The sequence below is a fragment of the Mesoplodon densirostris genome, chromosome 4 (assembly GCF_025265405.1).
Source record: "Mesoplodon densirostris isolate mMesDen1 chromosome 4, mMesDen1 primary haplotype, whole genome shotgun sequence".
Classification (NCBI taxonomy): Eukaryota; Metazoa; Chordata; class Mammalia; order Artiodactyla; family Ziphiidae; genus Mesoplodon; species Mesoplodon densirostris.
The window spans coordinates 29,114,503-29,128,298 of record NC_082664.1 but is presented as its reverse complement, the minus strand read 5'-3'; the positions used below and the strand labels follow the sequence as shown (position 1 = coordinate 29,128,298).

At 57.7% G+C, this 13,796-nt stretch overlaps 1 protein-coding gene across 2 annotated transcripts; it reads right to left on the bottom strand.

Annotated features, from left to right (window-relative positions):
- Nucleotides 1-699: 699 nt before the first annotated feature.
- PGF (placental growth factor) lies at nucleotides 700-13,406 on the bottom strand. 2 transcript variants are annotated; one of them, XM_060097998.1, is made up of 7 exons: nucleotides 12,992-13,406; nucleotides 11,751-11,793; nucleotides 7,197-7,393; nucleotides 6,308-6,384; nucleotides 4,294-4,323; nucleotides 4,126-4,188; nucleotides 700-1,460 (listed from the first exon to the last, which is right to left on the bottom strand). In XM_060097998.1, exons 1-7 carry the CDS (start codon nucleotides 13,064-13,066, stop codon nucleotides 1,433-1,435), a joined length of 513 nt encoding a protein of 170 aa, XP_059953981.1. In that variant the 5' UTR covers nucleotides 13,067-13,406; the 3' UTR covers nucleotides 700-1,432. The 2 variants fall into 2 exon arrangements, with proteins under 2 accessions (XP_059953981.1, XP_059953982.1); XM_060097999.1 differs by lacking the exon at nucleotides 4,126-4,188.
- Between the last annotated feature and the right edge of the window lie 390 nt (nucleotides 13,407-13,796).

Genomic DNA, 13,796 nt, shown 5'->3' with positions numbered 1-13,796 from the left:
GCAGGCCCCTGCCCCCGGGCCTTGTGGCTTTGTCTGAGCAGCCTGCAATTAGAGAGAACAGGGAGCTCCTCTTCCCAAAACACAACAGGAAAACAAACACATCTTGTGGGTCAAAGGTAGAAGGGAATCAGAGAGTAAGTGTATGGGATTGAAAGAAGAAAAAAAAAGCATTTTTTTCTCATTTCATGCCAAGGTGTTCAGGAGGAAGACAGGAAGACAGGAGGTCAAAGGAGGAAGAGATCAGGCAGCATCTGCCCATCCCTGCATCCGGCAGCCAGAGTGGGTTGGAGGTGGTGCAGTTCAGTCCCCCGGGGCCACGATCTGTGGCACCTGGGAGCCCCCATTCACTCAGGGTCCAGAGGGTCGGGCACTGGGCTGGGTATAGGGTGGCCCTGGGGGAAGAGGAAGGGGACTGTGCTCTTGAATTTGAGGGTGATCGGGGTGGCTGGGGTCAGGGCCTCCCAAGTTTGGGGCCAAGCCTCCATCCTGGGAACCCCTCATTATGGGAGGAGTGGGCCTCAGGGTTGTGCCTAAAGCACCTGGGAAAAGATGCCCCAGGGAGCTGCGGCAGCAGGCTGGAGCTACCCCCCGGGCAGCCTTGGAGCCCACGGTCCCTTTTACTTCTGTCCTGCTTCCATTTCCTGCTATTGCCCGCTGCTCTGGCAGACACACTCCCCTGGAAAGCTGTTTCCAGACTAAAGTACTTTATTCAAGAGAATCTGGCTTGGCGGTCAAACAGCCACGCGGGGGCAGCTTGCTCCATGTCCAGCCTGGGGCCACTCTTTGCCTGTGTCCCTGGGAGGGGCAGGATGGTGACGCCTTAGCGGTAAAGAACAATGTCCCAGCACAAGCAGTGGCAAGATGTGAGGCCAGACCTAGGGGACAAGGAGTGGCCAAGGCCCCCAGGCAACCACTGTTCTCCAGAGCTGAACGTTCTGATCTCCAGGGGTAGAGCTGCTGCCAGGAAGCGGGTGCAGAGCTGCTGCCGGTTCACCCTGCCATCAGGGCCCGTGGGAGCAGGCTTCTCCACTCCCACCCCGGCCAGGAGCTCCCCCAGTAAGGGCTGCTGGTCCATGCAGAGCCCAAGGCCGGGGGGAAGGCGGTGGGTCTCCAGTCCTTCCCTCTCCAGCCCCCTGGTGACCCCCGGAGCCTCTGGGGCCTGGCCTGCCCCTCACAAAGCCACACGTCTTGCTTCTTCCCAAGCTGAAGCCACATGGGTCTGTCTTCTGTCTTTCTCTCACGTTCTGTTTAAGGCACTGAATTCCTGAGGGTCCTGTCCCTCCCTGCCCCTCCTCTTGGAGGGAGTGAGTCATTCAGCAGGGATACAATTGGCTAATAAATAGAGGGCAGGTGCCAGCAGGGAGGTAACTGAGAGTGTGACGGTAATAAATACACGAGCTGGGTGTGGGGTGTCTCTCCTCCGAGGGGCTGGTTACCTCCGGGGAACAGTATCGCCGCACCTGCCAGAGACCAAACACAGAAAGCGGGTATCAGCCCAGTGTGGAGGGTGGGGTCCCTCCTATGGGAGGGGGGACAAACCCAGAGGGGAAGCTTGGACAGGGAGCACGGGAAGCCTGGATCTCTGCTTGCACGAGGCCAAGAAGCAGCTAGGAGCTACCCTTCACCAAGCACGCACCCAGGTGCCCAGCCCCGCACTAAGCACTCTCTCATCTACCCTTAACAATATCCCATGAGTAAGGCACTATCATCTTTTTGCAGATGAGGAAACTGAGGCTCAGAGAGGTCAAGAAACTTGCCCAAGGTCACACAGCTAGTCAGAGACGAAGTCTACTTTGAACGCAATTTGGCTCCATGCACCAATGCCTTTGCTTACTCTGGGACAGCAGTCTTCAAACGAGGATATGGGAACCCCTAGGTGTACATGAAGATTGTCCAAGGTGTATGTACTGATGGTTTTAAAGGAATTCGTTTTCAGCCTTCCCATGTACTCTGCCTGAAAACTGTCTGTGTGAGAGGTCCACTTCCCCCATCTTCCCCACCTGAGGTCTGCTTCCCACCGTCTTGTTCCCAGTTGCCCTTCTCCCTTAGGAAGGAAGGAAGCATCTTGTCCATTCTAAATCCTGTTACAGTACTTTTCCCCAAGGTAAAAAGGATTCGAGGGGACACTGAATAAAATAACCATCTGAGACATTGTTGTAGGCGTTGAGAAAGGAAGTATGGTGACTGACTGGGTAACCAAGCGTTTTGCAAGCGGGGTGGTTTCCAAGTCTGCTTTCAACAAAATTGAAGAACAGCTTAACCGGATTGTCAGTTAATCTGTCATGAGAAGTAATTTTTGTAGCAGATCACCTTGGGGTTTTTGGCAAACAACTTGGAAGGAGATCAGGTGATCGAGTGACATCCAGCCCCATTTACCTGTTTATGTGAACATGGTTTTTCAGTCTTTTCATCTATAAAAAACGATGCACAGGAATGGAATTACTATTGAATCCTGCCTCAGTCTGGCAGGAGGTAACATTCGTTACTGAGTTCATTAACTAATTGAAAAGAAGTAGCTGCCTCCATCTCATTGAGGTGCATTCCCAATAAGATTTGATTGTACTTCTGCATTTAGCATCTAGTAAAATATGATGTATTTGTGCTGTTTTGATCAGTTGCTACTACTAATAATTATTGTGATAATTCATTCCAAGAGAAAATTTAATTTCGAGTTTTCTGCTCAGAGGAAATTTAAAATAATTCAAACCATTGCTGTGGCAGATAAATATGACAGGGTGATACATAAAAGACGTTTGAATATTTAAAAAAATACTACATTAGGCTGAAATTCTGTGGGGAAAGTAAAATGGAAAGACAAGTTCAAGGGAAAAAGAAGCAATGGAAATATTCAACTATTAAAGGAGAGTGTTCATATATTTTTTTTGTTGCTGTTGTTCATTGTTTTTGAGTGGATGATGGTATTAAATTAGGATGGCTTATTCCACGGGATACATTTGGAGAGTGATATAATGGCTTTATATTAAAATATTAATATTCACGATAGGCCAGAAGTTGCATCCTTTGCAGCTATTTACAATTTTGATGGAAAAGTTCAATGTCAACCTAAAAGTGAACAAGGGAGCGCATGAGTTTTCGAATTTCTTTCAATAGATTCCCGAATGAAACGTTTGAAGACTGCTGCCCTAGCAGATAGAGGACAGGACGCTTTCCATCTGGGGCTGCCCAGCTGGGGAGCCCTGCACTGACTACACTGCCAGCTCCTCCCCCAGTCGCTGCTTGGGCCCAGGGGAGAAATCAGGGGCATGTGCCTGCAGAGGACCCACCCAGAATCCTCCCCAGCATCCCTATCTTCACAGAGTGGGATGGAAGTCTCTGCTCGTGCACGGGTGGGCTCATGGGGTAGGACTTGGTCAGCCCCAGTCCCATGGCATGAAATGATTTCCTGAGTCCATTGGTGGAAGGAGACAGGCCCTGAAGGAGAACCGTGGTGTGACTGATTACTGTGCATGTGAAATACTTTATTTTTACTCTTTACTCTCGCAGATTTGGGTTTTCCCTTCTCTAATCCTGCTCTCCCAACACTCAGGCTTGGACTCCAGCCTAGTCCTCCGGATGTGAAGCCACATGGGCAGGTAACATGGAGAGGGAAAGGGAAGCGAGTGGACCCCAAGGCTCCCTGGGAGGGTGGAAGAAATATTGGTCTGGGAGCCGGTGAGGGGCTACACCTTCCTCAGGGCCACCAGGAGGTAGCCCTGGCTGAGTTTTTGGACGTTTTAGCACTAGAATGTAAGCCCTGTAAGAGCAGGAATCTTGTTGGTTTGCCCACTGGCATACCTGGCACACAGTAAGTGCTTAGTAAATGTAGACCGACTGAATGCTTGGTGGACCCCCTGACCCCTCATTCTACACACAGAGAAAAACTTGGCTCAGAGAGGTGACGTGACCTGCTCAAGGCCACACAGAAACTTAGAGCTAAGCCGGGACAAGAAGCAAGGCTTCCTGGTTCTTGTCCTGGTTCACCTGAGGCTTCCTAGGCCCTAGAATCTCTAGGTTGTAGCCCCCGACCACTGGCTTTGTCCCTCCCAGACCACTGACCCTGCTGGCAGGGTTGGGCTCCCCTCTGGCCCAGCCTCCTTGCCATCCCTGGGCCCCCCGCGCACTCACAGGTGGCAGTCTGTGTGTCTCTGCTTCTCTCTCTTCCTCTTCCCCCTGCCCTTGGGTCTCCTCCTGTAATAAGCCAAAAGCGTCAGGACAGAGTGGCTGGGGGCCCCCATGCTAGGACAGGGGCTGGCAGGCCTGAGAACAGCCCGGTGCCCCAGCCAGGCTGCTTACCTTTCTGGCTTCATCTTCTCCCGCAGAGGCCTGGGAAAACAGAGAGGAGCAGGGGAGAATCAGGAAAGGAGTAAGCGGGGGCTCCCTGCCCCCCTAAGCCCCCTCGGACATCACTGGCACTGGTCCTGTAGTTGGCACTGAAGCCACTAGGGGGTAGCATGGAGCTAGTTAGGGAGAGATGCCCAGAGGCCTGGGGGCTTCCGCTCCCACGCTAGCCTCTGGTGACCCCACCAAGAGAGGTGTGAATGCCCTCTTGGGGGTCCTCTCCACACCCTCTGCTCTCCTCTGCCTCTTGGCATCAAATCTGGGGAATGAGTCTGCTCTCTGCTGCCTTTCTCTGTTCACTTCCTTCCCTCGCACCGGCCCTTCCTTCCAGGGTGCCCTCTGGGAGTTTCCTCGCTGACAGTGAATGAGGGGCAAGGCCACCTGTCAGGTGGACGTCGCGCCACCCCCCACCCTGAGGATGCGTGACAGTGCAGGCAACAGCAGGGGGCCAGGGTGAAGGGTGGGGTGAGGGGAGCTGATTGAAAGCCCCACAGTCACCAGGCTTGTCCTGGCTCTGCCTCCGGGGGCTGTGGCTGTTGACCCAGAAGGGAGAAGAAAGGTGGCCCTGTTGCCCAGCCCTCTGGAAGGGGACAGGGCCTCAGTCTCCCCTGGGAGCCAGAGTGAGGTCAGGGAAGGCTCCCTAGGCTGGCCATCTGCCTTGGGAGCCAGGGCAGGGTACCAGCGCCTCCTGGGACTGCCTGGTCGTGTCTCCGCCACCTGGGACCAGTCAGAGACACTCTTGGACCCTCAGTCTTCTCATCCGTCTGCCCCAACAGAGAGGCTGTGAGGGCAAAGGTGATGTGGAAGGTGAAAGGTCACTGTCAAGCACTGTGCCCGGGAGGGTTTGTTACTGAACTGTTGTTATATGGCCAAGCCCTGGCAAGGGGGGACAGGAGGAAACAGATTGGGGCAGGGCCTCTAACAGTGGTACAGGTCCAAGAGGGGTGGTCAGAGCCCAGGACACTAAGCAGGACCAAGCCCAGGGCAGTACTGGGGCTCCTGGAGAGTGTGGTAACGGCCACGAGAGGAAGCAAGAAAAAGGGCAAGCTTAGGGCTTAGACAGGCTGGGGTCCACTCACTAGCTGTGGCTAATCATGTAACCATAGCAAGCCTCAGTTTCTTCATCCGTAAAATGGGATGACAATGGTACCTATCTCCTAGGGTTCTTAGGCGAGCTGGGACTTGGTCTGTCTTGCTCACCACTGTATCCCAAGTATCTGGGACAGTGCCTAGCATACAGTTGGTGCTCAATGGATGTTTATTGAATAAATGAGAAAACACAGTCAGGTGCCTAATGCTTGGCGAGGCACAGAGGAGATGCACCATAAATGGTGGTCCTCCCCCTCTTCCTGCCCCAGGATAGGGCTCAGGACCTCTTGTCTGGTGCCTCCATCCATGGCCCAGGGGTACCAGGAGAGCACCTGAGCCCATTTCTCTCTTCCCTGAGCCTGGTTGGCAGTGCCAGGCCTGCTGCTCCTGGTAACTAATGCTCAGAGTACCCTGGGCACCAGCAGCAAGATGTGCTGGTGACAGGCTCTCCCAGGTGGGGGAGCGACTTTAAAGAAAGCTCCTTCCCTCTGCCCTTTCCCTCCCACCAGGGCTTGTCCGTCTCTGTGCGCCTCAGCCAGTTGACCCCTCCCGTGGGCACCAGCCTGGCCTAGAACTAAGTCCAGTCGCTTCTTCCAGGGCCGTGGCAGCTGCCTCCCAGCTTGAGGAGGGAGATGGAGTGCCCTGAGCCTGGCAAGTTTGGGAGGGACCCTGGCTCCCTCCATCCCTGTGGTTTCTCAGCAGCTGTGGTCCAGCTGCTGGGGCCAGCTCCCTGGGCAAAACCGGCTGATGGGGAGACACAAGCAGCTGCCACTGGTCGCCGATTTCCCTGGTCTCCCTCAATTAGGAAGCAGGGACGGGCAGCCCCTGGCTGAAGCTGCCAGGCTCGTGGGAGCTGTCCCTGTCACACCCGAGGACCCACCTGCACTCGCAGCGCACATGCTGAGAGAACGTCAACTCCACGTAGGAGGGCCGGTCCCCAGAGCGGATCTTCAGGAGCTGAGGGGAGAGGAAGGTTGGGTGACTGGATCGGGGGTGGCCTGGGGTTTCCAATACTCCCTCCAGCCTCCCCTTGCATGAGGACCAGGCTCCCTATTTCCCACCAGCCTTTGGACTACACACCCTCATTTCACTTTGAGTGTGGGGCAAATAGCCCTCCCGCCTGCATGTGGAACTGAGGGAGGGCCCTGTCCCTCCCGTCCCAGGGCCACCAGCATAGCAATAGTGTAGGAAGGGGGGCCCTCCTCTGGAGGCAGCAAGACCTATGTTCAAAGCTTGGCTCTTCCACCTGCTGAGCAAGTGAAATAACATCTCTGAACCTCAGGTTCCTCATCTGTGAAATGGGAATATCACTTGGCTCCAAGGATTGAATGTTGAGGTAACATTTCTGAAGCACCTAGCATAGTGCTTGGCATTATTCAACTAGTGCTCAAAAAACCATGTGGGTGTGAGTGTGTAAGAAAGCTCGGGGCACGAAATGCCAAATGTCCCTGGTATAAACAGGGACATCTTGAATCCGAACAGATTTCTTTTCCAGCCTCAACCAGATATCCTAGGTTCTGGGGCAGGGCTAAGCCAGAGGCTGAGAAAGCTGGTAAGGGAGGAGGTGAGGGGGCTCAAAGCTGGGGCAGGGGTTCAGGAAGGAGGGGCACTGTGGTTCAGGAGGATGGGCCTGGCCATAAGTCCCAGTCCTGTGACCCTGGCCTGCCCTCCTTCCCTCCCCAGGCCCCCTCGGGGGCAGGTTCTGTGGCCCTCTGAGCAGCACGTGGACAGAGGGGTGGGCCTGGACACGAGGAGGAGAGCCTCCCTACCTGCATGGTGACATTGACCGTCTCCACTGGCACACAGTGCAGGTTCTCATCGCCACAGCAGCCCGTGCAGCGCAGCAGGGAGACGCAGGACGGGCTGAACATGTGCTCCACCTCGCTGGGGTACTCAGACACGATGTCCACCAGCCTCTCCAGGGCCCGGCAGTAGCTACGGCCCCACACTTCCTGGAAGGGCACCACTGCGAGGAGGCACAGACAGCTGCGTCAGGCCAGGAGGGGCCTCCTCCTTGAAGCCCAGGCCCTGCAGCTCCTCCCAGGTTCAGCCCACGCCCCCTACTCCAGGAAGCCCCCAGCCTATGTGAGCTCCCCCGGCTCTGAACTCCTGATGTGATCCCTCTGGGATGACAACTGGAACTCCAACTCATCTGCCGGATGGAAATCCCAGTGGAACGGAATTTCTCAGTGTCTTGAGCTCTCAGCTCTATTCTCAACTCAGGGACCCACATCTGCCTCGGTGCCTTGAAGCTTTGAGGAGTGTGCTCTGGCAGCTCCCCAGGCCCTCTGGATCTTTCTTAGCCCTGACCTGGTGATTCCTCAGTCTTGGGGAATTGGCAGAAAACAGTCAGTTCTGCAAGACTGGCTTGCAGAGTCCCACAGGGAGGGTTAGCCTTCCCCTTAGTCCTTGTTTCCTGCCCCACTCTGGGCCAGCTCCTCTGCCTGGTGGCCAAGACTGCAGCCAGCAACACGCTCCATTCCCGTGCTCCATTTCGGTCAGGCCACCCTCGTGAGAGCTCGGGGCCGCATCACCCTAATTCCCACTTGAGGTCCATGCTCCTTGCCCCCTTCTCGTTTCTAACCAAATAAAGCCCACTACCCACTTCCCCAGGCCCGCCTCCCTTCCTCCTCTCCGAAGCCTTCTCCTACTTGTCCAGCATGAACAGATGTTCCTTTTTTGAGCATAACTCAGCCCCAAGGGCTTGCCTTATCTCCGTCACTGGTGGCTCTTATCTTTTTTTACAAGCAAGTTGAGGCTCCTTGAAGACACGGACCCAAGCACCCAGTAAACACAGGCTAAGTAATTACTGATTGATTAGATGATAGTTCGCTGAAGATTATCAGGGACATCCCTGACCCCCACGATGTCCTGGTGGTCTTGACCAGGATCTTCTGGGGGCTGATCTGGAGTCTCTCAAAAGACGTTGCTCCTTCAGGGGAGGGCCTGGGGCCTGGTCCCAAACAGAGGCTCACAGGAAGTGAGTAGCCAGAGCCAGGAGACCTGGCTTCTAGTCCTGGCCCTACACTGGCTGTGTGACCTTGGGGAGGTCACTTCACCTTTCTGGGTATATCAGTTTCCTCAGCTGAGGAAAAAGAAGAAGGTTGGGAATAGATGGTTGCTAAGGGCTCTCCCAGATCTGACAGGCAGTCTGTGATTCTGTGCACACAACCCAGCCCAGCTGTGAGACCGTAAGCAGAGACACATCTCCAGTCCTGGGTCATCCTGCCCTGTACCTGATGGTCGTCCTCAGCTGGTGGGGGAGGACAGGGAAGCTGGGCCACCTGGGGACACTGCAGCCTCTGCCCTAGAGCAATGGCCTCTCTTAGCACCCCCTCACTACCTTCCATGTCCCTTCCTAGGAGGCAGAAGGGGCTGAAGTCCATTCTACTGAGCCTACGAGGACGTGAGTCTCAGGGTAATCTCAGAGGAAAAATAAACTTCAGCCCTAGCAGAGGCCCTCGGGAAAGGCTGCAAGCTGGTGGAAAATACCCAAGAGGCAGTGTGTCCACGTGGAGCTGGCTGAAGCGGCCACAGAGCAATAAACTGTGCTTATCTGGGCGTCTGCTGCTCCATTCTGCCCTGTCTGCTTAGGGGGCACTAAGGCTGGGCCCAGGGATGGGAGGGAGACCAGAGACCTCCCTGATCCTGCCTCTCCAGGCCACTGGGTCACTCTCCCTGGACCCAAGTGGGAAACAAGGCCCTCTCCTCCAGGCAGCCCAAAGCCCCAGGGAAGCCAGCCTTTGCAGGGAGAGGTCAGAGGAGCACCTCCTTATTGTAACTCTGTGAGTGCGTGTTTAGTCTAAAATCTTCATAAGCACTACACAACTCTGAACATTTAATCTCTGCCTTGGAAAATGTAAATAACAGCAGAGGGATAGCCAGCTGCCAAAGTGCCACAGAAGGTTCAGGGTCCTGCCCCGGGACCAGCCATCAGGGAGGGGGAAAGGAGCGGAGAAGGGGCACCCCGTCCCCCTACCATCCCGCAAGCAAACTCCACCCAGCTGGGCCATGGGGCCACCGCCAGGTTAAGCAGAGCCGCAGGGCCTAGGAGGCAGAAGGGATTTCCTTTCCCCTCACCCACCACGCAGACTGCGGCAACAGGACCCAGGCTCCAGGGCCCTGAAGCCCACCGCTTTCTGGGCCTCATGGCCGGACGGTGTTGGGAGAGGGCTGAGAAGGAGGTGGGCTGGGCCTGGTTTACCTGGCAGCCACCAGGAAAGGGGGCAGCTCATTCCTGGGGCTGCTGTCTGGGTGTGTGGGAGAAACAGAGGGGGCTGGGCGAGGGGCTGGCTGAGGGAGTGCTGTGACCGCTCCCAGCTGTGGGCTGAGCCCCTCAGCAAAGAGCTCTGCTCAACTGCTCCTGAGGGCACTTCCTCTGGCCCCAGACCTGCTCAGAGGCCGGGGTGGGGGGAGAGGAATGGAGGCTGTGGCCGAGGCAGGCGCCTGGCTACTCCCGGGGCCAAAAAGTGGGCTCTCGGCTCTCTTGCCAGCCCTTGGGCGAGCCTCCCGTCTGGCTCCAGCTGCCTACCACCCAGGACAGAGGAGACCCCAGATGGGAAGTGTTTCATCCTGAGAGCAAGCTCCTGGGGGGGGGGGGGCACTGGGAGGGTGGGGGGACCGGGCTGGGCAGAGCCACTGGCCACCAGCCCGAGCCCAGCAGGTATCCTCTTGGTGGTCAGCGGCGGGGCACACACCCAGCCTGCGGCAGGGGACACCCTGCTCAATGCCTGCTCAGCTGTGAGCCGTGGGGAGGCTCGGTGCCACGTGCTCCAGCTCTGCCACATGTACTGAAGAGTGTCCAAGGCTTTAGGTGACCCCAAGGGTCTCTGTGAGCCTCAGAGCCTTCATCTATAAAACGTGGAGAATACGAGTGCCTTCCTAGTTCACAGCTTGTGGTCAGCACAGAGTTATAGTAAATGCCTGATAATATTACCATGAATAGTAATAGTAAAAAATCAACGTCTGTGGCTGCAAAGCACAGACCACTCTGTCTCTTGTCTGGTGTTAGGAGGGGATGGCATTTTCAGGATTTTGATAACTGGGGTCCAAAGCTCTTTCCCTGGTCATGATATGGGCTCCCTAATAGATCAGGATGACAGGTGAGCTGTCCTAATGGATGGACACTTCCCGGGTCCCTCCTCACCCGGGTCCCTGGGAGATATATACTCCTGTGTCTCCTCCATGGAGTCAGAGAATCCTACAATCTGAGAAAAAGAACCTTAGATATCATGTAGTTTAATGCTCCCATTTTATAGATGATGAAACTGAGGCTCAGACTTCTTTGATAGCTGTTATCTGAAATATACTAAAAGCATCAAAAAGGCCATGGGGTGGAGGTAGGTGATGGGTCTCTCTCCAAATCCCAGAGAGCATAGTATTGTGCCAATCCCAGAGGGCAAGCAGGGTGAGGGAGAGGATATCAATGAAATCAACGTCTGCTACCACCCCCACCTTCTCAGTGCCCAAGGGGCCTGGGACTCAGCCCTCAGAGCATGGCCAGGCCCAGGAGAGGTTGGCTACCAGGGAGTAGAGGGAGGGTGTTCCCAGCTCACAGAGGTCACCACGCGTGTGCATGCGCATGTCCCTACATGCTCCCTTTCTTCCGTGGGAAGTGGTGTGTGGCCTGGCTGCACGTCTCGGAGAGGCAGGGAGGGAGGAGCAAGGCAGGGGGCCTGGCATGGGCCTCCTGCCTTCTGCACGTATGTCTCTTTGGCAAATTGTCTCACCCTTTGAAGATTCCCTCTTGATGCAACCCTGGGTGGGGAGTGGAGGGGCCAGGGAAGGCAAAACTCATTCTGTCTGTTTGTAATCAATGGAAAGGCCTCGTCAGGTCCTTGAAGCTCCTCCAGGGCTGGCTGCTGGAAGGTCCTCTTGTCCCTCCCTGGTCCTCTTGACTGCTGGGCCACTGCACCCAGCTCATAGACCCCCAGCCTGGCCCTTGGCACTCACTGTCTGCACTGCCCTCCAAGACCCCATCTGCCCTCTTACATCATGCTGGGAAGGGGCTCTGATGAACCCCAACCTGACGAATCCTGGGTAAACGGGCCCCAGCCCTGCTCTCTGTGTGCCGGGTGACCCTGGCCCAGGAAGACACCTCTCTAGGCCTCTGGGTCACAATGGGGGGATCTCTCAGGCCTTGCCAACTCTGTCGGCCAGGGCGTCAGCCAGCTTGCAGACTCTCCCCAGCTCAGTATCAGCCTGCACCCACCCTTCATGCCAACCCTTCCCATCCTCTGCAGAGGCCCAGGAGGTGAGGACTTGGCGAGCCGTGCACCCGCCCCTCCAGCCCCACCCCCACCCCCTGGGCCCAGGCAGCTTACCTTCCACCTCTGATGAGCTGTTCGCAGCAGACAAGCCCCACTGCTGTGGACAGAAAGGTGCAGAGATGAGGGGGACCACCTTGGGCCTCTGCGCTCTGGGGCCTAGTGTGTCGGTAAGATCATAGAGGCCCCTCTGACTCCGAGCTCCTTCTCACAGCTGGCTCCTTCCAGGTGCAACGAAAAACTCAAGGGACCCTGGGTGGGTCTGGGTCCCACCCCCTCTCTGGCCTCAGTTTCCTCATTTGGAAAGGGTGGGAGGCTGGAAGCTTTTGGAGACCCTTTGCCTGCTCTGTCCCAAAGATCTGGCCATCCTTTGGGGTCTCCCTTCTACCCAGCCCCCAGGCAGCCCTGCTGGCCCTGTGCAGCTCGCCTTGGCTGGGTGCCAGAGCCCAGGGGGAGGCGATCAGCTGGTGAGAGCCGAGGCGCTGGAGCGGGTGGCGCCAGGAGCCGGTGCTGCCGGTAAAGTGACACCTCTGACCAGCTCTGCAGCAGGCAAGCCGGCGGCGGGTGGTATGGCCCTTCCGCCCCGTGGAACTGCCCAGCCCACCCACTTCTGGGCTGGGGCTCGGGACTCCCAGGGCAGTGGGACAGCGCAGTGGGAAGGGAGCTCATTGGCTTTGTCAGGATTTCGCTGCCCAAGCTGGCTCACAGCCAGACTCACCCAGCTCCTGGGAAAAGGGCCCTGCTCACTTCCCCAGGCCCTGCACTCAGGACCTCCAGCTGCCCATCCGGGAGAGAGGGCACAGTGGGACCCTTGTCTTGCCCCCAGCCCACCCAGGAGCCCTGGGCTCAGCCTGGAGCCTTGGTGGGGGGCAGGGCCCAGCCTCCCCACCAAGAGTCTTTTCAGCCGGCTTTCCCTCCACCAGGCCAGGTCAGAGGTCCTGGGGGCGCCTGCCTGGTCACAGGGCCTCGACCCTGACCACCAGGCCAGGGACCCGCCTGGGATTAGTGGAGAGATGCTTTTAGCAAAGCCACCAGGGCTCCAGGGGCCAGACAGGAAACCTCCCTCCCTTCCCTGTGGCTTCCCTGCCCCCGCCAAGACAGACCCCGGAGCTGAGGTCTGGGACAGCCCAGCCTGCGGACTCCTCCCAGACGACGTGGTCCAGCCTGGCTCCTGGGAAGCGTGTGGACATCCTTGGAGGTGCTGCTCCCGGGAGTGGGTCTGTGATTTCAGAGCCCCCTGTTCCCAGTGCTGGGGGTGGGAAGATCAGGGAAGCCAGGCTGCGGGGTGGGGGTCTTACCTGGGGGGGCACAGCAGGCAGCGCCAGCCCAGCCAGGAGCTGCAGGAAGCAAGTGAACAGCCTCATGGCAGGCATCTTCTCAGACGTACCAAGCCAGGGGGCTCCAAGGGAAAACCACCATGCTCGTACCCCGGGGGAGCCCCTGGCACAGGAGGACAGGAGCTGAATGGGGGGGCTAGGTGCCCCCCTCACTGCTGCCCCGAGGTCCCTGTCGGTGGCCCGAGCATCCTCTGGAAGCCCTGGGGATTCTGGAGCCCGCAGGTAAGGCTGCGGCTGGGGCACCTGGTGCGGAGGGCCCGGCAGGGCCGGGTGGTGTGGGGCAGGCGGGTCCCTGAGGAGGGTCCGTCGGGCGCCCAGTGCGACCCCAGGTCCTCTCGTGGCTGGCCAGTGAAGATGCAGTTTCTTCCTCAGACAGCAGCTCCCTTCTGGGACTGAAGCTTGTCGGCCGCTGGGTTTCAGGGGCCGCGAGTGGGGGCGGGGCTGCAGGCCCGCCCCGCCCACCGCCGACGAGGCTCCAGACCCGAGTCCTAGGGAGCGGCCGGGCGCCGAGCGGGGCCAGAGGCCGGCCGGGCGGCGCGGACCTGAGCGAGCTCGGCTGGCAGTGCGTGGAAGGGGCCCTCCAGATGCGGGCTTCACCGCCCGGCGGAGCCCAGCCCGCAGCTTCTCCCGGGACGCTCGGAGCCTGCTGCCCGGGGCGCCGGCTGAGCCAGGCAGCACCCGGTGCCGGCCCAGGAGAGGGGCCCCCAGCTTGGCTCCCGCTCTTCCAGGCCGGCCACCTTGGGCGGGGTCAGCCAGGTGTGGAGCC